This window comes from Psammomys obesus, unplaced genomic scaffold (assembly GCF_907164565.1).
Source record: "Psammomys obesus unplaced genomic scaffold, mPsaObe1.curated_primary_1811, whole genome shotgun sequence".
Taxonomy (NCBI): Eukaryota; Metazoa; Chordata; class Mammalia; order Rodentia; family Muridae; genus Psammomys; species Psammomys obesus.
In genome coordinates this window covers 10453835-10465005 of record NW_026596234.1, presented here as the reverse complement: position 1 = coordinate 10465005, position 11171 = coordinate 10453835, and the positions used below count along the sequence as shown (strand labels likewise).

At 51.2% G+C, this 11171-nt stretch overlaps 1 protein-coding gene across 1 annotated transcript in view; it reads right to left on the bottom strand.

Annotated features, from left to right (window-relative positions):
• The window catches only part of Ube2v1 (ubiquitin conjugating enzyme E2 V1), a 26726-nt gene extending 16970 nt beyond the window's left edge, over positions 1-9756 (bottom strand). The window contains exons 1-2 of the mRNA XM_055595881.1: positions 9721-9756; positions 6771-6982 (exon numbers count right to left, since the gene is read on the bottom strand). Of these exons, the coding sequence (XP_055451856.1) occupies positions 6771-6792 (22 nt within the window). The 5' untranslated portion in view covers positions 6793-6982; positions 9721-9756. The remainder of the gene's footprint in view (positions 1-6770; positions 6983-9720) is intronic.
• Between the last annotated feature and the right edge of the window lie 1415 nt (positions 9757-11171).

The window sequence follows — 11171 nt, the reverse complement described above, 5'->3', positions numbered from 1 at the left end:
CACACACACACACACACACACACACACACACACACACACACACACACGTAGTCTAAATAAATAAACAAACCAGCAGCCAAGTCTATACACAGAGAAACCCTATCTCGAAAAACCAAACCAAACAAAAAACCAAACAACCAGAACAAAAAAACCTAGGCCAGGTGTTCGTGGAGCAAGCTTTTAGTCACAGCACTCGGGAGGCAAAGGCAGGTAGATCTCTGTGAGTTTGGGGCCAGAACGGTCTAAGAAGGGAGATCCAGGACAGCCAGGGCTACACAGAGAATCCCTGTCTTGGGAACAAAGAAACATAACAAAACAAACAAAAAACCAAAGCAAACAACAGAAATGCAGATGCCAGCAGCCAGCAATAGGGCTCAGAGGGTAAAGGCACCTGTCACAAGCCTGATGACCTGTCAGTTCAATCTGTGGATCTGACACAGTGGAAGAAGAGAACCAACACCCACTAAGTTGTTCTCTGACCTCCATAAGCATGTCGTAACACATGGCAACCTCCTAAAAAAGAAAAACACGACATGCAAGTTGAAAAAGCAGGGGTATTTGATAGTTTTACATGGCATCCTAGGGACACACTCAACATGGGAATGTGAAGCATGGAAACACTAAATTGGTGGAAAAAGGATTTGGGGAGGTATAAACACCAGCAATCCCAGCCCTCAAGAGGCTGTGAGACTGAGACTAGCCAAGGCTACCCAGCATGACTGTAAACAATAATGTTAAAAAGGCGGAAGGGGAAGTGGTTCAGCTGGTGCTATGCTAGCATGAGTTCAGAGCTCAGCAAAATCCAGATGGAGCTGAGTGCCTGTATCCTAGCATTTGGGAGGTAGAGGAAGGAGAAGCAGGAGTCTGTGGCCAAGTCAAGTTAGAGGTCAGTCTAAACTCATGAGATAATTGCCTCAAACACAAATAACCTATGTGAGCCAGACAGATCTGAGTCCAGGCTAGCAAACGAGACCCTGAGGCAGAGACAGATGGGTCTCTAACTTTGAGGTCAGCTAGAACTGAATAGTAAGACCCAGACTAAAAAACAAAAATAAAATATCTTTTGGGAGGTTCATGCAATGGTTCACAAAAGTAACTTGCAGCACTTAGGATTGCTACAAGTTTCAGGCCAGCCTAGATTAGATTAGGACTTTGAAGCCGGGTGATGGTGCATGCCTTTGATCCTATCGGAGGCAGAGGCAGGCCACTCTCTGTGAGTTCTAGGCCAGCCTGGTCTACGCAGAGTTCTAGGACAGCCAGGATTGTTACAGAGAACCCCTGTCTTGAAAAACGAAACCCAAACCAAACCAAACCACGGAAACAAAAGCCAAAACCACAGCTCCTGCAGGCTCTGTGTCTGCACAGCACATAGGCACCAGGGCCCTGGGTTAGGATGGTAGTTTTATGTCCGGAGAGACTAGCTAAGGTGCCTGTTCAGGAAAGACAGTGGCTTGTACTAGGACCAGAGTGCTGCTCCAGCCTCAAGAAGTAACGAGTCCTGGAAGGTGATGTGGGATGCAGTACTACTGAAGATAAAGCAGACAAGTGACATGTTCTGAGAGCCAGACTGGGATGCCCTCCTCTGGGAACTCAACGATGAGAATGTGACAGGATTCTTGACTGTTGTAGGCAGAGATAAGTGGCTCTAGTAGAAGACTCCACGGACACCTATTAATCTTCTTCAAGATTTACTTTTATTTATATAAATGCTTTTGCTTGCTTGTATGTAAGTGTACCATGTGTGCTTAGTGCCCTACGAAGTCAGAAGAGGATGCTGGATCTCCTGGAACTGGAGTTACAGATGATTTTGGGTTCTGACACCAACCTGGGTCCTGTGCAAGAGCACCCAGTGCTCTTAACCACTGAGCCATCTCGAGAGCCCCCAGTAACCTGTCAATCTTTATAGCTCAGTGTGGCAGGATGGAAGTGCTGGTGGCTCAGTGACCAAGCCTAAGATATGATGTTCTCTGAGGGGGTGGAGGCCAAGGCCAAGAATGAGCTGGAAGTGCAGTGCAGGAAGGAGCCAGTGAATTCCACCCCTTCCTTCAGGGATAGCCCCACTGTGAGTCCCACACCTCTGCATCACCCTGTCAGACACATGGCTTCCCCTGGGGGCCCAATTCACATATCCGGCTGGAGACCTCATTACAACAGCCCACAGTGTTCGCTGAGGGAGTACCTGCTATGTCAGTCTCCTCATCTTCCCGACGTGAGTGAGGGAGAGCATGAGCTAGGCTTCTGAGCGCAAGGCCAAGTGTTGGAGCCAGGCACGCAGCGCAGACCTGCAATCCCAGGCTGCGGAAGGGCTGCCTGAGTCTGAGACCAGTTTGGAGCCAGGCACGCAGCGCACACCTGCAATCCCAGGCTGTGGAAGGACTGCCTGAGTCTGAGACCAGTCTAGTCGACACAGTGAGAGCCTGTTGCAAAACAACCAAAAAACCAACCAAACAAACAAAAAACAAAACAACCAAACCCAAACTCCAACGGAATTAAGCAGCCTGAAGGCCTGCACACAACTGAGGCAAGGACCTGCCTCTCTATGTGATGCAGGTGCCCAGCTTAGCAGGTGCGAATTACTCAGTCAGGGCAGAGCACTTCCTCAAAGACAGACCTCATGCCAACACACAAATTTAGTCCCAGCTACAGGGAAGCAGAGGCTGAGTTTGAGGCAACCTGTCTACACAGTGAGACCCTTTCTGGGGATGGGGTGGGTCATCTCATCCAACACATTGCTCTAGGCGTTGTGTTTCAGGATTAAGCTGTATTCATTCCACTTCATCAGAGTTTAACTCCAAACAGAGTAAGAGAGGAAGGGAGGACGGCTGATGTGATTTTTTTTTCTTTCCCAGTGCTGGGGACCAAACCAAAGGCCATGCTAAGCAAGTATACTACATGAACTAAAGTCTCAGCCTTGTAAATTAGCTAGGCGAAAAAGCTCCATGAAAACTCACTTGGCAATTTTCTTTTCAAGATTCTTCTTCCTCTTTTTTTTTTTTTAATGTGTGTGTAGGTGCTCATAGAAGTCAAGAGAGAACACTGAATGCTCTGAAGCTGGAGTTGGGAAGTTGTGAGCTGCCAGATGTGGGTGCTGGAAACAATACTCTGGTCCTTGGAAGAGCAATCCATTGAACCTCCTTGCCAGCTGTCACTTGGCAATTCTAGCCACTCCCACCTCTCCCCCAATTTTTCAAGACAGGTTTTTATGTGCAGCCCTGGCTGTCCTGGAAACCACTATGTAGACCAGACTGGCCTTGAATTCCAAGACCTGCCTGCCTCTGCCTCCCAAGAACAGGGATTAAAGGCATGTGCCACCACTGCCAGGTGGCAATTCTGATACAACAATAGCTGGTAGTACAAACCTGTGACCTCAGCACTTGGGAGATGGAGGCAGGAGGATCAGGGGTGTGTCAAAGCCATCCTCAACTCCACAGTGTTCAAGACCAGCCTGCGCTACATGAAATCCTATCTTAAAACAAAATAGCATTAAAAAGAAAGAGATCCTACTTGCACTGTCTCACCAAGCAGGCCCCACCATAGGGATGGCTTCTACTTCTCAGGCTGAGCACATTAGGAAGCAGCTATGCTATGAAGGAGAAAATCACTTGGCTGTAAGGGACCCAGTGACTTGAAATGAGACCTATTCCCAATGGGGCCCACCACAGGGCCTGGTTTCTCCCTTATCCAGCTGCCTGGGAACACCCTTGAATGGAAGACCAATCTCTACCACCCAGATGGTGACATTTCTAGGACCTGAAGTGTGCACAAAACCACGCCCTGCATACCTATTTATAGTGGCACCCTGCCAAGGCTTATCACCCTGGCACTTGGTATCTGGTTAACTGTCAGCTCAGGGCAGCACAGCGTGTGGGCTGCTGGATGAGAGGAAGGACCTGGCAGCCAAGCGCCACTGTCTGATATCCTGCAGCCCTGGACACACAGAAGGGAAGTTGCCTGCACTGCAGACAGCGAGTGGTTGTAGAGGGCTTGTCTCAGCTCCTCTCTGAGACCTGTGCCAAAATCGCAGCAGCGAAGGATGTGGGAAGATGCCAGCAGCAGTGACCACACAACCTGAGCTCAGCCCTCACAGGAACTCCAAGGCTACACAGTGGTTTCCTGGCAACCAGGGCACAGAATGAAAAGGTTCAGTCTAAAGGTAGACTCAGGCCTGAGCACACCGGAAGGCTAGAGGACAGTGGCTAAGCAGCCAAGTTTAACCAGTTCACGTTCCTACAGCCTCCTGGTGCCTTGGGGCTCAAGTCAGATCTTATCATTCCTTCTCTTCCAGGCATGCATGCATGCATTCATTCATTCATTCATCAAAGAGTGAATGTCTGCTCATACCAGACATTTGTGCGATGACTTCCACTTGCACCCAAAGCCATCTCTCTCCTTGTCACTAAGGCCTGTATTTTTTTTCCCCTGACACTTATTTATTGTGGGAGGGGGCACCTGTGGAGGTCAGAAGGCTCCTTGTAGAAGTTGGTTATTTCCTCAAGCCATGTGGGCCCAAGGTTTGCCCTGGCCTTTATCTGCTGAACCACCTCACTGGCCCCACAGCCTTTAATCTGATCTTTCAACACTACCAGGCGGCCTCACCATAGGGCCACATCACTGACAGCCCTCCCTCACTGCCATCATCACAGACCACGGGACTAGCTCTTTTCCATCACTGGTCTCTGTTCAAATGATGCCCGAGAGAAGCCTGCCCAACCTCTCCAGACACAATTTTCTTCACAGCACTTTCTCCCTTTTGGGGTCACTTTATTTACATCCTGAATGGCCTTCTGTTCGGTTTGAATGAAACTTAAGGATAGTGCTATGCCTATCTTGTCTGTTCCTCACAGTAGGACATGACAGGCCCCAGTAACCATCTGTGGAATAGAGGAGTTGTGGGAAGCCTGTTTCAGGGTACCAAGTTTGAACTGTGCTATCTAAACCATGCTAGGTGCGCGTGCTTCTTTTTGTGGTAACAGAGTACGCAGCCCCAGGGCTTCCAACATGCTAGGTGAACACTCTACCACTGAGCCACATCCCAGCCCAAGCTCTCTTGGATTCCAGTGCACAGCAGCTGCTGCTGTTTTTATCTGCCCGCCATGAGCTTCTGAGGCACGGGCAGGGCCTCACAAATTACAAATAGCTGTCAAACCGGATCATGAGATGTTCTCAAGTAACTACAAGCAAAGCTGAGTGGCAATGCCACCCTAGTACCAGCTTCTGGGCACTGCACTCCTCAGCCTGGCAGGGACACTGCTCTGGGAGATGCCCCAAACCAGCCCGACTCAGCCATGGGTCTTCCCAAGTGCCCACGGGCATGTGCTGGTGAATGAACTGACTGGGTACCACAGTCTTCTCCAGGAGCCCCCAGGAGGTGCATGGTAGGTCACTGCAGGCAGAGCCTGTCTGCTTCCTATCCCTTTACCTCACAGTTCTAATACAGAAAGAGGGCTCCCTGCAATACCACAAAGCAATGACCCTGGAAGGATGGCGCCCCCACCCCCACTTCCCTCCAATCAACCCACCCCCAACTCCTAATTCTGCTGCTGTTGTGGCCTCCCAGCTCCAAGATGCCAGTGCCCAGGCTGGTGGCCTGTCCATATCCCTTGCCCACCTCCACTGCCAGACTCCTGAGGATGCAGCCCCCCATCAGAAGGGAGCACCCAGTCTTTCCTGAATCCTTCACTGGAAGAGCCAGACTAGCTTGCCTCCCTGGACCAAGGCCCATCCCATCTCCTCTAGTCTGCCAGCATCCATGCCCCAATAACTAGGTGCAAGCTGTCCCTCCTGAGGAGGACTCCTCTGGCCTAGCTCAGGTGGTGGCACAGCAGGTTTCTCTTAGCCCACTAGAGGCTGGCAGTGCTTCTCCCCTAAAAGCAACCCTTTTCCCTCTTGCTATTCCTTCAGTGTCATCCAAGAATTCTCATTTCACTGTTCCCCTCCCACCCATCCAGATAATGGGGAGTTTCTGAGTTGAACCCACAATTTTTTTCCCAATTATCCAAAGGAGTACAAGAGAGTGACAGGCACTTCCTCCATCCGCTCGGGGCAGGAAGAGGTTTTTCTTCTCTGAAAGAAACATCTGCGAGACTGCACCCCATCCCATTCTCCCTACCGCAGGAGCCTTCCCATCGGTGACACGCCCCTACAGACCCCCCACCCCACCCCGGGGCTACTGAGGCACCTGCTCGTGCCTATCCCACACTGCGCCTTCTGAAATCTATCTGGGCAGACCCTGATCTCTGCAACCCAGGCCTGCTCCCACTGCGGACGCCCTGGCTCAGCCTGTGCGGATGCCCCGTCTTCTTGGGAAGCGACCACTATGAGACTCTGCCTCTTGCAGTCCCGACCCTAAATTAGCGCGGGGCCCCCGGGGTGGCCTAGCCTGCGGCCCGCAAGGCTCCGTCTCCTCCCGTGCTCCCAAGAGTTGAGCCCGCGTCCCCCGCCAGGCATCTCAGGATCCCCGTCGCTAGGGCCAGCTCCCAGCGGGGCCTCGCCCGGGCATTCCTGGCCTCGCTCGGTCCCTCCGACGGCCTCCCTCTCCCACCCCCGGAGGCGCCCGAGGAGCCTCCGGCTTGGCCGCACCGCCCACGGCCCCGCTGCCCCCGCCCGGGCTTCCGGCCGCCGCCTGCTCGTTCCAGACCGGGCCGCGCAGCCAAGCGCAGCCGCAGGGAGAACGCGGAGCCCCGGGCCGGCCACCACGGCCTCTGTTAGCCCCGGGCCCAGCCCAGCCAGCCCGCGCCCCGTCCGCCCGCACGCCCGGCGCCCCCGCTCACCCGAGCCTGTGGTGGCTGCCATCTTGCGTCGCTGTCGCTCGAAGGCCAGCCCCTTCTTCACCCCCCCTTGAGTTTCTCTGGGGCGCCGGGGCGCAGGCGCAGGCGTCGGCGCAGGCGCAGACGATGCCGCTGACGCCCGCTCGGGGTCGCAGGAGCCGGGCGGGAAGGGCTTTGCCCGGGTCTTCCGTGAGCGAACACGAGGGCGGGGCAACCTGCAAGTCCCGCCCAGCCTTGGCTCAGGGGCAGTGTGCAGGTGCTCAGTGCTAGGGCCTAGGGTGACCGCGCTCTGCTGGGAAAGCAAATGGGGGAAGGGCCGCGGGGCCCCGCGCCTGTTCCGTTTCCCCCCTCGCAATGTACTCGGCACGTAGCGAGCAGGTCATTAATGTGAAAATGAAACCGAGAGGGATGAAGTTCAACTCAGTTGTTAAGTAGCTGAGTCAGAATTTGAACCCAGGCCAAGTGATTTTTGTTCTGGGGTATCTGAAGAAAAAAAAAACACCCGAGAGCCCTGAATAGGTCAAGTTTTGGGCCACTGCAATCTTGTTTCCGGTATCGCTGCTGCTATGAGGCCTGAGGCTTGAAGGGACCAGACGCACCTAGGGGGTTGAGAACCTTCCCTGAGGCTTGCTTTCAGCCATGTTTAAAAAAATTTTAGGGGGCTTGTTTGTTTTAGACAGTATCTCAGGTAGCCCAGTTATCTAGATAGAGCTCACTATGTAGAGGAGGATGACTTTGAACTTTTGATTCTTCTGCTTTCACCTCCCAAATGCTGGGGTTGCAGGCCTTTGTTACACTGGTTTTAGAGTTCTTGGAGATGGGTTTGTACCTGCTATGCAAGCCCTTTACCAACAGAGCCACACCCCTAGCTCTGCATCTTTTCACTCTTGTATTTAAGCATTCATTCATCCAGATTTTCTGTCTGTTTTTTGTTTTTTTTGTTTTTTTTTGAGACAGGGGTTTTCCTGGACTCACTTTGTAGACCAGTCTGGCCTCTAACTCACAGAGATCCGCCTGCCTCTTCCTTGGGTCTGCTGGGATTAAAGGCTTGTGCCACCATGCCTTTTATTTATTAAGCACCTATTATGTGGGAGAACTGCTAGGTGCTGGAGTTAGCAACATCCCCAAAGAATCGAGATTCTCCTATTAGGTGGTTACATTCTAGTTAGAGAACAAACAAAGGAATATAAATAGGTAGACAGATAAATAAATATACACTTTACCTAAGATAGGATAGGGGATAAATTTATGAATGGGCAGCAGGAACAAGCAGGAAAAGACCTCCTCTGGCGGTCCTGTTCCAATACAGACTTGAGAAGGCAAAGGTCATGGAGACACATGTTTGCATATACAGCAAACCAGGACGAAGCCACGCTTGATGTGACACCCCTAAGGGGATGTGGAAATCAAGGCTGAGAAAGGCAAAGCAGCTGGCTGCAGGTCACTCTGCTAAGCTCCGGAAAGCTGGAGACCCTCTCCTGGAACGTTCCATTTGTCACCTGTTTGGTGATTACTAAGCATCTCCACTGTCTTCCCTCTTGAGGAAGTATGTGGTGAGCTCAGAATTATCACTAGTGCAGAAGAGGTACAGCAGACTGGAAGGAGTCTGTTACAACGGACCACAGAGGGGACCGGGTCTCCAGACAAACCGGGAAGGATGGCTACACAGTGCACTAGGCTCCGCTCCCAGGGTTGGGTCTTTGCTGGGGCCTGTGAGGTGTCTGTGGTATTGCATTTATGGAGGGGGCTTTCCCTCTGTCCCTCCGTTTGCGGAGGCGTCTGCGTCTCCAGGTCTGAGTCTACAATACCACGCAAGCCTTTCTAGCCTTGACTTCACATACGCTGGACACATGCAATGCCTCCCTAATGTGGCTCTTCTAATGAAGCTGCTGAAACATCACATGATCTCCCTCTCTTCAGTGCTCTCCATCCCTCCTACTGGTTCCACGTCAATCTTTGTGTCGCTCCCTTGGGGAAGACTTTCGTGATTTCTCCAACCAGAACATTTCAACTGTAATTGGCTCTCAGAATGCCAAGTTCTCCAGCTACATGCCTTGTAACTTACCTTCGCTTCACACATCACAGGACACAAATTGGCCTGTGGAAGCACAGACAATATTCACTCTGGACTTCAGGCCACTGAAAAGCATCGGGACCTTGAGCAAGCATTTGGCCCTTGAGGCTGGCTCACTTCAGAAGTGAGAGTCTCTAGGTTTGAGTCTTTACTGTTTACCTTTTTTGGTGGCTTCTGCTAAGAGGTTTGTAAAAATAGCTGGACATGGTACACACCTATAATCCCAGCAGTAAGGAGGCTGAGGGCAGGAGGGTGGTGAGAGTTAGGGCCAGCCTCGGCTACATGGTTGACAGCCTGTCTCAAACAACAAAGTACATCCAGAGGTTTGAAACACCTACTATCTGCTTCCCCATTCAATAAGCCACATAAAAATCCAGACACTTCTAAGAATAGGCCCATTTTAAAGATGAGGAAAAGGAGGCTGGGAGCTCAAGAGATGGCTCAGCAGTTGCGAGCATTTGAGGCTCTTGCTTGAGAACCATTCCGAGCACCCACACAGCAGCTCACAACTGCTTTTTGGGCCTCGTAGGCGTCAGACACGCATGGGGTGCACATACATGCGCACAGAAAACATTCGTAAACAGAAACAGCATAAAATCTTTTTTAAAAGGGTTTGATAGGGGCTGGAGCGATGGCTCAAAGGTTAAGAGTGCTGGCTGCTCTTCCAGAGGTCCCGAGTTCAGGCAAGAACATTGTATTATGTCATAAATAAATCTTAAAAAGGTTTAAAAGGTTTGATAGGAAGTTCCAGGCCAGCCAGCCAGGGCTACAGAAGGATCCTGTCTCAGAAAAGACAGAAAAGGAAAGGTCAGAAAACGAGGACTCAGAACCGGTAGGAGGAGTGACGGCTAAAGACAGCTCTTTATCCTCTATACTCACAAAACCTCCGCCAGCAGACAAATCTCGCGAGCTAAAGTGATCAGGCAAATTCCCACGAGAAGAATCACGCAAGAGGAAAAGGTTAACTAATCGGGCATGCTGGTTTTTGTAGTCCGGCGGTGGCCTGCTGGGAGTTGTAGTACTCAGAGCGCACGTTCCCTCAGGGAGACTCCGCCTCTTTCCCGGCGTCATTGCCGAGTCCCCAGAGAGGGATTCCTCTTGCCGCTTACCCACGTTATTTGTGCTTGAGCTCAGCCGATGGGCGTGCGAGAATCCTTCTTATCGGATTGGTGGGAAGATTATCGTGGTTAACTCCCGAATTTAGAAGAGTGCTTGGCACTGAGTGCTCTCTAAGTATTAGTTGTTTAATCCTCAATGACCCTAGCAAAGAAGCTTCGCAGCCCCAGCAAAGCAGCACTTTCCTCTTTTGTCAGGTAAGGAAAATGCGGCTAGGAGCGCTTAGTTTTTCCCGGGTCACACACACATCGAGGAGTGAAAGCAGGTTGTGCACTTAGTTTTTAAATGTTTTTCAATTTTAAAAAGTTAAATTTTTTTATGCGTGTGGCTGTTTTTTGTTTTTTTTCTTTCTTTCTATGTGCATTATCTGTGCACCACTTGTATGCCTTGTGCCTATGGAGGTTAGGAGAGAGAATCAGGTCCCCTAGAACTGGAGTTAGAGATGGTTGTGAGCTGCCATGTAGGTGCTGGGAACAGAACCTGGGTCTTCTGGAAGAGCAGCCATTGCTCCTCACCACCAAGCTGTCTCTCCAGCCCCTTGCGTTTATGAATTAACGGTGTGGTGGCCATGTGTGCAGGTGCACAGAAGATGTCCTCTGCAAGACCTCGGCAGTTGTCACTGGCTGGAGGATCCTCTCTGAAAGACCCCTGCCTCATCCTAAGTTAAACAGAGCTAACGCCATTTTGTGAGACACCACTGTTTTGTAAAACTCTGAAGGCCAGATGAGAAACTAGAAAATTACTGAGAAACTCAGCTGTGTCACCCACTTGGGATATCTGCGGTCAGGCTGCCCCAGTCATACTAAAAACAGTTTGTGTTAATCACCCTCATGGATATCTGTGAGACTGTTTCAGTTAAGATAGAGAAAAATAAAATAACAGGTGGCGGGCCACGTCAAGGGGTCATCCTAACCCCCTTGACCACCCAGTTCCTGGAATCTTGGTGCCCCTGCCAAACTTTGACGCAAATCGTGGTCTCATGTAAATGTACCAATCAGCCCCCTGTAACCATGCTTCTCGCTTCTGTACCAGTGCTTCTGCTCTAAAACCCTATAAAAACCCCAGCTTCCCATCTAGGGGGCGCGAAAGTCTCTCGAATGACTTTTCGCCCCGGGTACCCGTGTATCAAAATAAAAGCATCCAAATGGCCTCGTTGTTCCTTGGGAGGGGGTCTCTCTCCAGACGGAAGATACCCTCCGGGGATCTTTCACTCT